This window comes from Neolamprologus multifasciatus, chromosome 3, assembly GCF_963576455.1.
Source record: "Neolamprologus multifasciatus chromosome 3, fNeoMul1.2, whole genome shotgun sequence".
NCBI classification, from domain to species: domain Eukaryota; kingdom Metazoa; phylum Chordata; class Actinopteri; order Cichliformes; family Cichlidae; genus Neolamprologus; species Neolamprologus multifasciatus.
The window spans coordinates 16,025,110-16,039,183 of NC_140441.1; the positions used below are offsets into that span (position 1 = coordinate 16,025,110).

Below are 14,074 nucleotides of genomic sequence, written 5' to 3' on the forward strand. Positions count from 1 at the left end.
CCTCTGTCTGTGTTCCTTTGAATTGGTTGCTCTTTACCTTGTTTTGCCATCTCTTCCACGCCTGCTTTCTCTTTCTCCCCCCTCCCTCTACCCCCGTCATTTGCTTAATTAAGGAGCACAGAAGCATCTGTTAGCCTGCAGCCTGCCTTTGTGGTACCTTTGTGGAGAGACGCGCACCTTACACAGTTTGCTAATGTGATTGTGTGCTTTGGCCTTAGTGTGCTATATTCACTCACAAATTAAAGCTAAACTCCATTTTGTTACACATAGTCCGAAGTTGCATGTGAATTTTATATATATTTATACCCTTGAATGCATGTTGGTTCACTTTATGCTATCACACATGAAGGTATAGTGTTACACAGTATGCTAAAATGTGTTAATTGACCCTGCTTTTTTCTTCTTTGTTTCCTGGTGCAGATCGGCTCCCGGTGGAAAGATGTCGTCAGTAAATGTATCAAAGGTCACTTCCAGCCTCTTCTTCTTTTTTATGCCAATCAAAATGGGAGCGCTATCGCCACAGAAGATGCCTCAAAACAAAACAGCAGCCAGTCCCACAGCAAGAACCCCGTTAATGGAGAAGCGCAAGGTACAGGGTTTTAAAAATAACCTCAGAGGTCATAATGCTGGCATTTAAAAGCCTCGTCATAGCAGTTTTATATCAGGTGTGATGATGTTGTTGATTGAGTGCCTTTTTGTGGAAATGACACCATCCAAACTCCCCTGTGTGTTTCTCTTTGATATTCCAACAGTCTTTTTCTCAGCATTCATTATGTGTCACATCCCAAATGCCCCATTTGATTATAATGTCCCACCATTAAAAAAACACAAGCAGCCATTAAACTGAAGCTGATTGGTGCAGATGCCTGTCTTTTTAGTGCAGTGTTGGAGGCCAAGAAAAAGAAAATCTGAACGTTACTACTACTGCCTGGCCGAATGACAAAGTGTAGCCAAAGTTTTCCGAGTAGTTTGTTTTGAAATGCAAATGTAGTCTCAAGTTTGAGGAGAATGTTTGCTGTGGGGTTTGAAGTGTGGCTTATTTATCTTCTGTCCACTTATTTGCCTTTAGCTTGAGTTGAGCACTAAATCTTTCATGGAAATGTATTTTGTTTTATTTTTTTTTACTACTTAAAATTCTCACTCAGCCGGCTGTTTAGTTGAAAAATTTCCATACTCCCTCCGAGTACATTAAAGTAACAAAATTAAAATGTAAAATTTAAATCAGAAGTCGGGGGGGGAATAAGGAAAACAACCTCCCAAATCAAATGCACTGTTTGCCTTTGCCGCTGCTGATGTGAACAGCTGAACATCTCTCCTGTTGGGATTACATATCCCTGGATTTGTGTGGTTGGGGAGGTTTTTATCCCTTTTAAAGACCCTCCTCCAGCCCTCCACGCTGGCTGTGCCCCAGGTCCAGGCTGTGGCAAGCGCTCACTGTCCGTCAGAGCTGACAGGGCGCCCGACTAAACTGGATCATCCTCCAAAAATCAAGAAGTAGTACACAGTGTGGATCTTGTAATTGAATTCTGTGTTGTAGTTTCAGGTAAAATTAGGTTTTTTTTTATTGATCTTCACTCAACGGGATTTTTTTTTTTTCATGGGAAGGATACGCCTACATGTATGGCCTTACCTTTAAAACATTTTTCCTTTCTTTCTAGGCACTGAGTCCCAAGTTTCAGTCTCCCCCAGAAAACTGGACCTCACCAGAGAGAACCTGAATGCTCTGCTGGGCCAGGATCTTTTCAAGAAGACCCCTTCAATCCTCAGCAGGGGCAGCACTCAGACCAGTGGAGGACGGGGAACAGGTAAAGGGGGGAAACGAATATGGAGGGATTAAGCAGCTTGGTGGTTGAACAAATTGTCCTGATTGTGTAAGAACTTAACTTTTTTTAAATTAAATTAAATCTTTACCTCTATTACAAATTAAATCAAATTATTAGCAGTGTAAACCAACCTGCTACACTTTGCTATGTAACCTGTGTAAACCTAATTTATGGTTTACACACAAATGTTTTGATGTGAATAATAAGGGATGCAAACAGAGAGGTGAGTCATGTTGTGTGGCAGTTTTTCAGCCTTGGAAAGACTCCTTAATTCATAAATATTTTGTCCTCGGAGAGTGGTGACAAGCACAGATCTGGAACAGCAGCTAGCGGAAGAGATAATTAAATGTCTTTGCTGCAAAACTAAATCTGGCCATGCTAGTAATACAGAAGGGATTAGAGACCCTTAGTGAGGAGAGAGAGAGGTCATTATGCACATGCTTAATTGCAAGCAGAGGGGAGAGTGAATTGAGAAGAGGAGTTATTTATGCGATTTAACGGCGTCTTCTTTGATATCCTTGTACATTCTGCTGTTATGAAGTTGTTCGTGTCCTTGAACAGATCACTATGGGAGGGGATGCTGCAAGACAATGAAATGTCAGCAGCTGCTGCAGTTTTAAGGAGTAGCAGAGTCAAATTTATCAAACTGATTCATCGTGTGGTTAAACTGTTACACTTTCTGCTTTGCGGAATGTGTGGAATCTCAAAAACATCCACCGCTTTTTTTTCTTTTCTTTTTATTAAACGAATAAGAAATCTGGAATGATATGAATGTTTTGTTTCTTTTTTGTTCTGTTTTGTCTGAGCTGCCACCTCGTCCTCGCTCGCTTCCTTTTAAAATCTCACATGGCTAACAGCATTATTCCAGGACCACGACCAATCGTTGCTTTAAAGAAAATGTAGGTAAAGTTCGCCTGTGTCTACACACTCAGCAGCTGCTCAGTGCCTCGGGGGTGCTGGGGACGAAGAGCGACAAGGAAAAGGATGTAGCGGTGATAGATGTATCTATGTACACGGGGATAAAAATACTTTAATGGTGGGAATCTCCACCTGATTCAGCAAATGCCCCGTCGCTACTTTATTTTTATTTCTTTTAAGGGTCGCCGTTATTCAGTTGCTGGCAATATAACCTTGTCACACAGTGAGGGGAAAAAAAATGTCTCAAATACCTTTCTTGTCTTTTCTTGTTTCTTAGTAAAAAGCAATCACAAGAGCCGCCTTAGGGAGTTTTCTCGAGAAGTTGCCCAGAAAGCAGGAGAGATGCGTAGGGCGCATTCACCCCGAAGAGAGCCTGATAGGACTGGTCAACACAGGGTGGAGTCACGCTACAGAGGTGGGTTGCTCTATACAAACAGACTGCAAAACTGCACATACACAGAATTGCCAGGTGTTGCTTTACAAAAGCCCTGCCTTCCCCCTCCCTTATATCACCCTCTGTTTGGGAGCAATGTGTTAGAAAGGGGATTAGGTGCTGACGTCTGTTGGTGCCTGCCTTGATCCCTGTAGTCCTGTAGTCTTCACCAATATTATTAAATACACCAGAAACTAAGCAGATCAAACCAAAGAGCAACAAATGCTGAATTTTATTTTTTTTATTTTTTTATTCTAAGGTTTAAATTTGATTCCAAAATGTATTTCTGCACAAACTTTTCTCACCCACCTCCCAAATTAAGTCAGTGTGCCTTAATGAGTATGCTGATTAATATAGGTTACTTTAATACTCCTTCACCATATCATTGTTTCATTAAGTGTCAGTGTGTGGGGGGGGATTATCAAGCACAATATAATACACCAAATCCACCATGACAACAGCCTGTAGCCTGTGTTAGCACAGAGCTTGCATCCCTTTATGAATAAATGCACCAGGTTAAGGCAGCCGAGTGTCATTGTTGTGATGAATGGCGATTCTAGAGGTGACACTACGGTTAATCTAAGAAGTATAAATTAACCGTATCATAGTTCATTCTCAGACTCTCGACGATACAAAACAGGAAAAGCTCAACCAACTTCCTCAGTAGCCTGAGGAATTTTTCCACAACCGTATAGATTTAAACATCTTGCCCTTCTCCCAAAATGATTCACAGTCATGTGTACATTTGACATTATTGAGGTGGCAGCAGAAATTTTTAAAACAGGCCAGTATCGTGGTGTATATGTGAGCAAAACTGTAGACAGCTCTGTTTAAAGTGATTTAACTGTGCCACACAGTCAGCAAAATCCAAAGCAGGGGACTCCATCTCTTGCAGGCTTATTCCCAAGAATGACAGTTTTATGTGAAGAATAAAATTTCATTTTTGTACACTCAAACACGGATCAGGTTTACCCCGTCATTTAGATGATGACTCCAGTACAAGGCAGGGAGCCTTTAGCTGCCAGCTTTAGGTTAGGGGAATGCATTTAACAGATGATCCTTGCAATCTAAATTTGCATGACACTAGTTTTTGTTTTATGTAAAAAGTACCAGATTTTGCTTAAAAATGTAGGAGAAGACTTAAGTATCAACGTTGTGAAAGGAAAACATGAAAAAATTGTAATCCAGCCCAATAACAAGAAGTATTCAGAAAGCGCAAACCTCCGCCAAGGCTGCTCACTCTCTGGGCAGCATTTAATTTTAAGGTAATAGTATTGTATTTTGGATATACTTATTTTCTTTTTTGTGTTCTTTTTAAAAGTACAGTAAAAACACATTTGGGATCAACTTGAAAGAAAGACAAATGTGAATTATAAAACTGATGTTAAAGGTCAAAAGTGACATATTTGGATTCAAACTAAATGTGAGATTTAGAATCCACATATATCAGTATGATTTCCATTTTAATGACATTTAATGGAAGTTTGACCCTACCTGACCTTGAAGAAGTGGCCTAAGGTCCAAAATAATGTGGCATTTAGAATTCCCATATGTCTATATGTTAATGCAAACAATAACAATAAGCAACATACAGCACTATTGTCACTGTGACTTTCACATCCATCTATTGCCCTTGAAGGACAGGCCAGAGGTCCAAAGTCACATCTTTTAAATTTGTATAAAGATCTTTGCATATGTTAACAAAAAAAAGCACACTTGTAGGATTCATAGTTTCTGAGTCGTAAGGTTTTTTTTGTCCATTTTCGACCAATAAATTGTTATGTTGTCCTTGAAGACCTTAATGGATGAAGCCAAATTTTAATGGATTATTAACATGACCCCACTCGACACCCCTAAAATGTTTTCTCAAAATTTATTCTAAACTTTTCGAGCTGTCAAGTTTACGGCCAGAATGATAGGAAGTACGCAAATGCTTAAAAAAAACCTAAACAAAAATAACCTTCTTGATAGAGGTACTAGGGGACTGTTTACAAAAATGATTGTAATTCCTAAACAGTTAATGCAATACTTTGTCAAACCACTTGAATCCAAATTGAAAGTCAGTGACGGTGGAGTTCAGTCTTGATTGGCTGAAAGTGTTCTGTAGATATATATAAAGATGCAAATTTATAAAAAAATGTATCATTGTCCAAAACTTTATGGGCCAGACTCTATGTAGGAACACACCGGTGACATGGATATCTGCATGGATGTCTGTGCATGAGCTGGCTGCCCTCTGTGCACACAGCATGGAAGAAAATCGACTCCTTGTGGTTGTAATTTACACTTTCCTGCCTGCTGCAGACATAAATGTCAGAAACTCCATTGTCATCATGCCCTTCCTTCACTCTCCACCCAGCCTGCTGTTTTCTTTAGCACAGCCCTGTATTATTGTGTGGAAGTGCCAGTTTAAGTCACTTTTTACCTTTTGCAAAGAGATTTATGACACTTTCCTTTTGTAATATTGTTCCTGCAACATGCCAGTTGAAAAAAAGCTAATAAATATCCTCTACAGATATATTAGTTTAAGCTCTTGCATGAATTTTTTTTTCTCGCTCTCTCTCTCTCAGACCCAGGTCACGACAGGACCTACTCCCGCTCAGCTTCACCTCCAGAGAATGGCTTCAAGCAGTACCTGGAGACTCGACTGTACAGCAGCCAAGGAAAAGGTCCCACTCGGACTGAGCGAACACCGCAGCTTGGGGGCCGGTCTTCCAATGAAAATTCTCGTTTAAGGCACCAAGTGCTACCTGATGTGCCCATTGTAACTAGTCGTCATAACAGGCGGAGACTAGATCAGATCTCAAATGGATACGATACAGACAGCAGCCAGGACTCCAGAGGGCTTTCTGGAAATGTAGGGAACGGCCGCAGCAGGCCCGGTCGAGCTTGGAAGCCAATGCGGGAAGCGCTAAATGTAGACAGCGTATTAAGTAGCGGGAATGTAAGTCACGAACGAAGGCAGCACAGCCCCCAGACGAGACCCAATAGTCAGTCGCCCTCACGTGATCGAGATTATCTGTGGGGAGGCCGGGAAGAACGTAAGCCAAAGAGCCTGATGACCATCTACGAGGACGAGCAGAAGCACGAAATAGGTGGCAGCCGAAGCTCTCTGGACTCGGACAGCCGCGGGGGCCACACTGACAAGGACAGAGCAAAGGGCTCAGCAACTCTTAAAGTGCGCAGTGACAACTGGAAGATTCAGAGAACTGAATCTGGATATGAGAGCAGTGACAGACTGAGCAATGGCTCAGCTAATCTCGACTCGCCCGTTGTAGAGAACATTTCTTCCAAGGACCTCCGGCCCATACCTGAGCTGCATCTGATGAGGTAAAACAGATCCTTCCACTTAGGTTTATATCACCCAGACGCACCAAAACTCAGCACTGCAAAGCATGATGCAGAGGAAAAAAAAGCTGACACAGTATTTCCTGCATGACGACAGCATCATAGAGGCGCTTTGTCATCTCGTGGCCTACTCATTTAAGGACTTGAGTCTCGGAAGTGCTGCCATTTATAAATAATAAAACATTACAAACAAACAGATCTAAGAATAGCAGGTCTCATTTAACAATAAATGCACGCAAGGCAGATGCACAAATCCTATTTTGCTGGGCTGTCATTTGTTGTATTTGTAGTTCAGGGCTTGTTTGTAGATAATGATCCCATATAGCTGACAACTCCTGTACTCAGCAGGGGCAGCCTCAGATAGCTGACTTCTTCAAAAGCCGGTGCATTATTTAAGAATATCTGTTGGCAGTACGCTAGTAAAGAGTCTCCTTAATTATTAATTCTTCAATATGATTTAAGATGTTTTTGTGACTGGTTTGAGTTAAAGCTTGAAGCCACTAAAACTGTGAAATTGTGATTTTTTTTTATTGTATTATTTTTATTCTCTAATACATCTTATGGATCTTAGAGGAGATAGAAGCATAACACTTACAATAAGATGTCTGGGTTCATACTGGGATGCAAATCATGCTACTGCTTCTCTTTGGAGATGCAACTATGCACTCAGATTCTAACTAAAGTCGTTGTTATCCACCTTTATCTGCTCTGAGCTCGTGGCTAACAAATAATAACTATATTTTTTTGTGTTTTAGGGATAACTTTCCTCGGAGAAGAAGTGATGAATTGAAGACTGACGTGCTGTACTCAACAATTTCCATTAGTAAGTAACTATTGCTTTAAGTGAAAAATTAGTATTTTGCCGTTATTCAAGTATATCTCCAGATGTGTGTACATTTTTCATCACACGTTAGGGGGAATAGATGAAAGCATCAGTTTCTGACAAAGGCTCCGCCCTGATACTGAAGATACTTCCTCTACCCAGTAGACTTCCATGTGTTGTAAGGACCTGAAACATTAAGATAGTATGCTGCAGTTTCCTTGATTTATTGTTCTATCAGACGTGTTAAGGTCACAGCCTGATTGAAGGGATACTGTATGGAAGTGTGCGCTCTGGTTCCAGACAGACTGGCCCTGACCTTTTTTTCCTGAGTAAAGTTTATGTTATGCAGCACCTAGTGAAATTACATGAGCTCAAAGGCAGAATGAGCCCATTTGGGGAACAAGCTTTGCACCTTTAACACTGTTATTTTGGTGTGGAAAAATACTAGCCAGGCTCAGTTTAATTTTATTTAATTGGCTGTCCTTCAGTGAATAGAAGAACAAATGGAAAATGGTAGGGGGTAGGGAAAAAAACCCTCAAGGACCTTTTCAACTGTTAACTGCGGCGAATAATGCTTTCTTTCTGCAGGAAGTACAATAACTTTTAGATTCACGGGGATGCAAAATCTGGGGTGAAAATCAGGTTTAGAGCTCAGAACTTCTGTTTTAAAAGGAAAAAGAAACGATGAGTCTTAACTATGAGTCATGTTGCGAAGTTACAGTATTTTTTTTATTTTTTTTATTCTCTAGGTAGGATGGGAGGGAGATAAGGTGACACGAATAGCACTAGGGTGCTTGTCTCCTGGACACCCTTGACATTCTTTATCTAGCATGTGCTTGCTGATGCACACTATCAGCACTGCAAAAGGAGTAAAAGAAACTATAAATGAAAAATGCCTTGCTAATTCCCTCAATGGAAATACCCTGAGTTAATCCTGAATTAGAGGGGGAGATGAGTGAGCTTGTTGGGGCCACCCAGCTGTGCCCAGCCAGCCAGAAAATGCCACGACTGGACCTGTCAGAAGGTGGTATTCAAACACCGCTCAAATAAAATGCAGTTTTACAGCTCTGCAGTTATTTCAAGTTCCCAAAAGAAAATGCAGGTACGATTTGAGGTTCATTGCCGAGTTAAATATAGCTACAACACAAGTGTGGCAAGTTGAGAAACAGAAGCATCGCCGGTCTTGTTTTTGCCTGTGAGCATCAGCACATGCAGAGAGATTCATGTGACTGAAGCCCTGGCAAGGAGGCAAAGACTACTGCGGCATACACAGTGGAGTTTTTTCACTGCTTCAGTTTTTAATCTGGCAAAATGTGAAAAAACAAACTGTAGTATTGCTTTAGTTTAGTTATTGCTAGTAATTTTAGGACAAGCACTCATCGATCCTCTCATTCATTCATTCAGGCTGTTAAGGAATTATATCTGTATCAACCTGCAGTCACTCATCCTTCTCCCTCTCTTTTGTTCGTAATGTTTCACAGGGCCTGGTTATATTTTTAAAGTACCCACAAATGTCTTGAAATGTTGGTTTGTGAACTGTCAAAGCTCAACCAAAAAAAACCCAAACGGAACAAAAAAACCCTGAAAGGGCCTTTGAGGACTTTTCTCTGGTAGCTATTTTTGAAATCAGTATGGGATATTTACGCCTGGCTGCCTGCAAATTGTATTGACAAGCTGCAGTAAATGTGTCCAGAGTCAATTTGGCACGAGTTCAGTGGTGGTAGTCTGGCGTGAGCTGCAGTTTCAGAGAAGCCTGAGCAGGTTCCACTAGTCCATTAAAGACTAAAATCCTTTCAGAAAGCACATTCGTGTGGGAGGGCAGTTGTGAGGAGCATAGTTGATATTTTTACCGCAGATATTTGTTCTTCTGATGGCTTGTTGCACTAGGAAAGAGATTCAAGTCGGGGCCTTTTTTGCCACCTTAATGACAGAACTTTTGACACGCTGTGAAATCGTACGTCCTGCCCGCCTGCCAGCATATTGGACAGACACTTGAACCTGATGCGTTTGTCTCACTTTTCCTTTACTGGCTTCTGCAGACCTCAGTAGTTATCTACAGAAATACACTTTTGAAGCTGTTACAGCTGTTTGTACATGACCATCAGCATCATCATAGTTGCCAAAAGTCAACTATGATGCTTTCTGATCTAGTTTAAAAAAAAAAACCAAAGTGACATGACACTCAGAAAAGGATAAATGTCACTGAATTTCATCCTTTATACCATTACATGGATGCCTTCTATATTCTGTTTGCATACATCTTTTATAGCTGTTTATTTGTGTCCATGATGTAGCACATTAAGAGCCAGTTACTTGGCTCATTAATGCCACTTAACAAGCCAGTGAATGATGCTAATAAGTACACATGTACGCCACTTTTGACCTACTGCTGTGCCATTACCATGCTACACTGAAACATAAAAATGCGGTGCCATTTCCCAAGTGATGTCTGAAAATTTTCAGACTTTTTGTGATTCACTTATGTGATATTTCTTGTTTCCCTGCTTGGAAACTTGGAGTTGCAAACCTGCATGCCCTTCTGATTGATGTTCCAGATGTTATAAGTACATCAGACAACACAAGGCTGGAAGGCCTTAAAGCTACATTGTGTGCTATTTATTTTCTATTTTTTGTAATAGTCAAAAAAGGTCAACGAAACTTAAAAATAAAATAAAATGATACCAGATCAGTTCTTGATCACCCTCGTTTAAATGTTTTAAACTTTCAAAGCTCCTTTTCTTTTCTTTCAAACTGATTTTTTTTTCTCATCCTTTCTCAATGTAATTCTTCGTGGTGTTCACATTTTTAAGCACTTTAATTCATACGTTCAAGTTTATGTTGAAAAATTGGAAATGTTATTAGATCAATCACAGAACCTGGAGGTTTTACCAGCTAAGTGCTAAAGTTCAAGCTTTCTCTCTGCATTGTTGCACGTGACGTCAAAGACGGAGAGGGGATTTTCTACAGAGAAAATCATCGTCAACTGCATCCCTTTTTGTTATCAAGACTGATATTGTTACGGTTGCTTGCCAACATCACAGATCAGCAGCAGCATCAAATTGTGAATTGTCGCATGGTCTTAGCGGCTTAAAAACGCAATAGTGTTGTGGAGGGGATGTAAAGTCTGGAGTCTGACCCCGGCGTAATTGCATGCCAGCACAAAGGATTTAGCCACTAATGCTTTGAGAGAGCGGTGGGGGTGAGGGGGTATGCTGACACATCACAGATGGTCCTCAGCCGCTCACTCCCTTCCTTGTCCTGTTAGTCAGCTGTTGTCTGGCGCAGGCCAAGTAAATCACACACGCCCAGCTAACTTGGCAAAGCTCCACACCCGACCCCGTGCGGGGACCTGCTTCTAAACATGTGTTTGTGCTGATCTCATGGCTAAAATCAACCATCAGCCCCAAGTACTAGCAGCATAACTCAGGCTCATCTCACTGGGATATGTTTGGCCTATAGGTTAAAAGACTGTTGCTTTTGTCTGTTGTTGTATTCATTAGTTTTTAGACTGAACTTATGAACCAGTTAGAGTTCAATCAAGGTCCTTGTTGTTTTATTAGGACTGTTGGCTTGAACTTAACAGGCCTGGATATGAACCCAGATTCCCTTTGAGGGCCCATGTTCTTTGGCTGGATCAGACAGTCAGAGTGGTACACTGGGGCCTTGAGGGCGCTCTGCCAGACTAGCTGCTTTGATACTTCCTCTCGCAGCACCAGGCAAAAGGCCTTACCATGACCCCTGTTAGATAACATGTCTCTGCAGGAGAGAGACAGGAAAAAAATAAAGTCGATATTGTAGCAATATTCAAATGGAAAGCCGTGACAGATGCTACCTGGCTCTTATTTTGGACCATCTGTTTGTGATAACTTTACAAAATTAGGGTCTTGTGTTCTAAAGTACTGATGAAAATGTATTTTTTTGTGTAGATGAACCAGGGAGAAAATCTCCTGAACTCCAAGAGTCCAACATGTTGTCTGATCAGCTGTCACAAAGGTAAAAAAAGGTTATTCAGAAGTGCACATTGTTAGCGAAATGCTTCACTTGACTTTTCACAAGTTTAAGTGAAATATAAATGTTTCTGTTTTTGCGCTCAAGCAGAAGAACAGCCTTCCGATACACACCCGGGATCTTGGAAAAGAACAATGGCCTGGACGACGAGCGAGAGAAGAATGTGGACAGCAGCCCTGTGCCTCCCTACTTAGCAAAGACCAGCAGCTCTGAGTGGAACAGCTCAGATGACCTTGCTGGACAGTTTTCGGAGCAAGAAGAGAATGGCTCTGGCCCTGCAGACTCTCTGTCTCACAGCTTTCCCCTACCTTTACCTCTCAAGACTTTTGGCAACAGTCGCACCGACCCATCTGGCATCCACTCCTTACCACCAGAGGTGCCAGAGCGGTTTAGCTCCCGAAGCGAACCTAAAAATGGCTCGTCTCCCCACTCGCACACAAGCCTCCGGCGGTGGATCGAGACGCCTGCCGAGCACAGGCTTTCATCAGATGCCAGCTCCAAGTCGGGGTCGTCAGACCAGGAGAGGAACGATCTGTCGGCCAGCGAGAGCGACGAGAGGTTACCCAGTCCAAAGTCCAGACACGATGATGGTACAGACTCTCAAACTCTGACAGATCGAGTTCTTCCCACCACTTACTTTTCAGTGGATAACTGTATGACAGACACTTACCGGGCCAAATACCACAAGAGGCCTGTCTTGTACGTGAGAGCACAGGACCATACGTCATCAGGGGAGAGCGATGTCGAAGGGAGGGGGCACCCTTTGACAGATGTTCAAACACTAGAACCTTCCAAAAGCAGAACAGAATCAGGTATGCACAAGCACAGCGCACTTTTATTAAGACCTCACATGCACCTGTTTGGTTTAAATCTCTGACTGATTCTCTGGCTTTTGTTTTTCCAGGCATTTCCACTCCTAAGACTTTTGCGAAGTGGAATCCAGTTACTCCAAAGGGTCTTGATGAGCATGGTTTCCTATGATTTTTATGGACTGAATGATTCTGATGGCTGGATGCCAACAGGAATTGTTAAGCACTGCGACTGCTACAGATTGACTCGTATGTGGAGAGGTATTTTCTCTTGTACTTGTCATAACAGCTAGTTGGACATGAAACTGGATGCCAAAGAGATTGTACTAAAAAAAAATGTCAGGTGTCTTTAATTAGCTTTCTAGCTACTAAAAAGCTTTGAACAGTGAATTTGCACAGCAGAAAGGTACAAACAGAATTATGCCTAAAAATATTTTGCTGGATTTGTGGACGCAGAGGGTTTGGGAAGGTAAAGAATGTGTCACGTAAAACCAACTTACTAAACAGCAGATGAAGTGATTTCTTTCTGTTTATGCCTCCTAGTCGCACTCTTCCTGCACATCCTGTGGAATGCCCTTATTTGTTTAACTATTCTCTTTTCAGTGTTATGGCTGAGGTGTCTGCCCCAGTTCTGTCAGTTATACCTGCCTGTCAGGGGGTTTTAGAAGGAGAGGTTCCAGTTGTGGTCAGAAATCTCTAGATATGCTTTTGGCACGACTTAAAAAATGGATCCCAAGGATCCGTATGAATGTGAATCTCCACGACATCCACATTAGGTTTTGGCTGATGAGACATCTTTGCACAATCCGTAAAGCCAACAGACTCGGGTCCTTGTTTGCGCATGAACTTATGCAAATAACCAGCGTAGGACTTTCTTCCTTCTCTGCCTCTGTCAGACACTCGTGAGAGGTTTGGTATACCAAAATAACTGTTCAAGAGTGAGGGAGGGGTGTTAGAGTGGGTTTAAAAGGTGATGGGTCAATGTGTTAAATTGATTGCCTGTTGGTAGAAGCCTGCGTCAGATCCTTACTCCTCATTGACACCTGCACATATCCCATCATCTTTACGGAATTTTCTTTTCCTTAAAAAAAAATATATGTATGTCTTTGCACTGTTTTCCTTGTTTATTTTTTTTTCATACTCCTTGGTTCTGTTATTTTTCTCTTTAGAAGAATAATTTCTTTGGTTTTTGGTCACTTGATTGTTCGATAGCTTCTGTGAGCAGCACGTCTGCACTTGGAGGACACGAGAGGATTTAATTGTGTCATCTGGTGATCAGATATGGCTTTTGCTTTTTTTTTTTATGAAGGGAGTTACTAATAATGTGTTGTGACTTTCACTGGTTTACTGTTTTTGGTTCATATGTTTTATATATATATATATATATATGTATATATATATTCAGCAGACTAATACACAGTGCCTTTTGTATTTTTCTGTGTTGAGGTGAGATTAAATCGAAGCCATGGTTTGTACAATTTGATTTTAAAGAATTTTTGTAGCGTTTTAATTTTATTTTTATTGAACAGTTGTCAAATAAACAGCTCTATTTAACCATATCTTCGTCTCAGCTCTTGCTTACAGCTGGCTCGTAAAACACTTTATGTTCTGCTTTTGCGTAAAGTCCAGTTCACCATTAACTTTTTATAATTATTTGAACAACAATAGAACAGGGATTTGAGGAGAAATCAAATTATCCAAATAAACTCTCCATGATGATAAATGTTGCCTTTTGACTGGAGCATGGACGTCGCTGTGTAAGGCAGCTGGTGGGAAACGTGGGGTTTTGCTGCCACCTGCAGTCGTGTGTCTTGAATGCACTTTTTCATATCATATAACAGCTACCCAACTACAAATATACATTTTTATGATTTTGATTTTTCCATTGAAATCAATTTTTAAAGTGTTTAAA

General features: G+C 41.2%; 1 protein-coding gene across 2 annotated transcripts in view; it reads left to right on the forward strand.

The window, feature by feature from the left end:
- The window catches only part of usp53a (ubiquitin specific peptidase 53a), a 34,525-nt gene extending 20,777 nt beyond the window's left edge, over positions 1-13,748 (forward strand). The window contains exons 10-17 of one of the 2 annotated variants that reach the window (XM_085138607.1): positions 421-589; positions 1,659-1,805; positions 3,019-3,156; positions 5,745-6,504; positions 7,278-7,345; positions 11,272-11,338; positions 11,441-12,165; positions 12,258-13,748. In XM_085138607.1, coding sequence (XP_084994733.1) covers positions 421-589; positions 1,659-1,805; positions 3,019-3,156; positions 5,745-6,504; positions 7,278-7,345; positions 11,272-11,338; positions 11,441-12,165; positions 12,258-12,334 — 2,151 coding nt within the window. In that variant the 3' untranslated portion in view covers positions 12,335-13,748. The remainder of the gene's footprint in view (positions 1-420; positions 590-1,658; positions 1,806-3,018; positions 3,157-5,744; positions 6,505-7,277; positions 7,346-11,271; positions 11,339-11,440; positions 12,166-12,257) is intronic. The other variant, XM_085138614.1, reaches the window with a different exon arrangement.
- Positions 13,749-14,074: the final 326 nt, after the last annotated feature.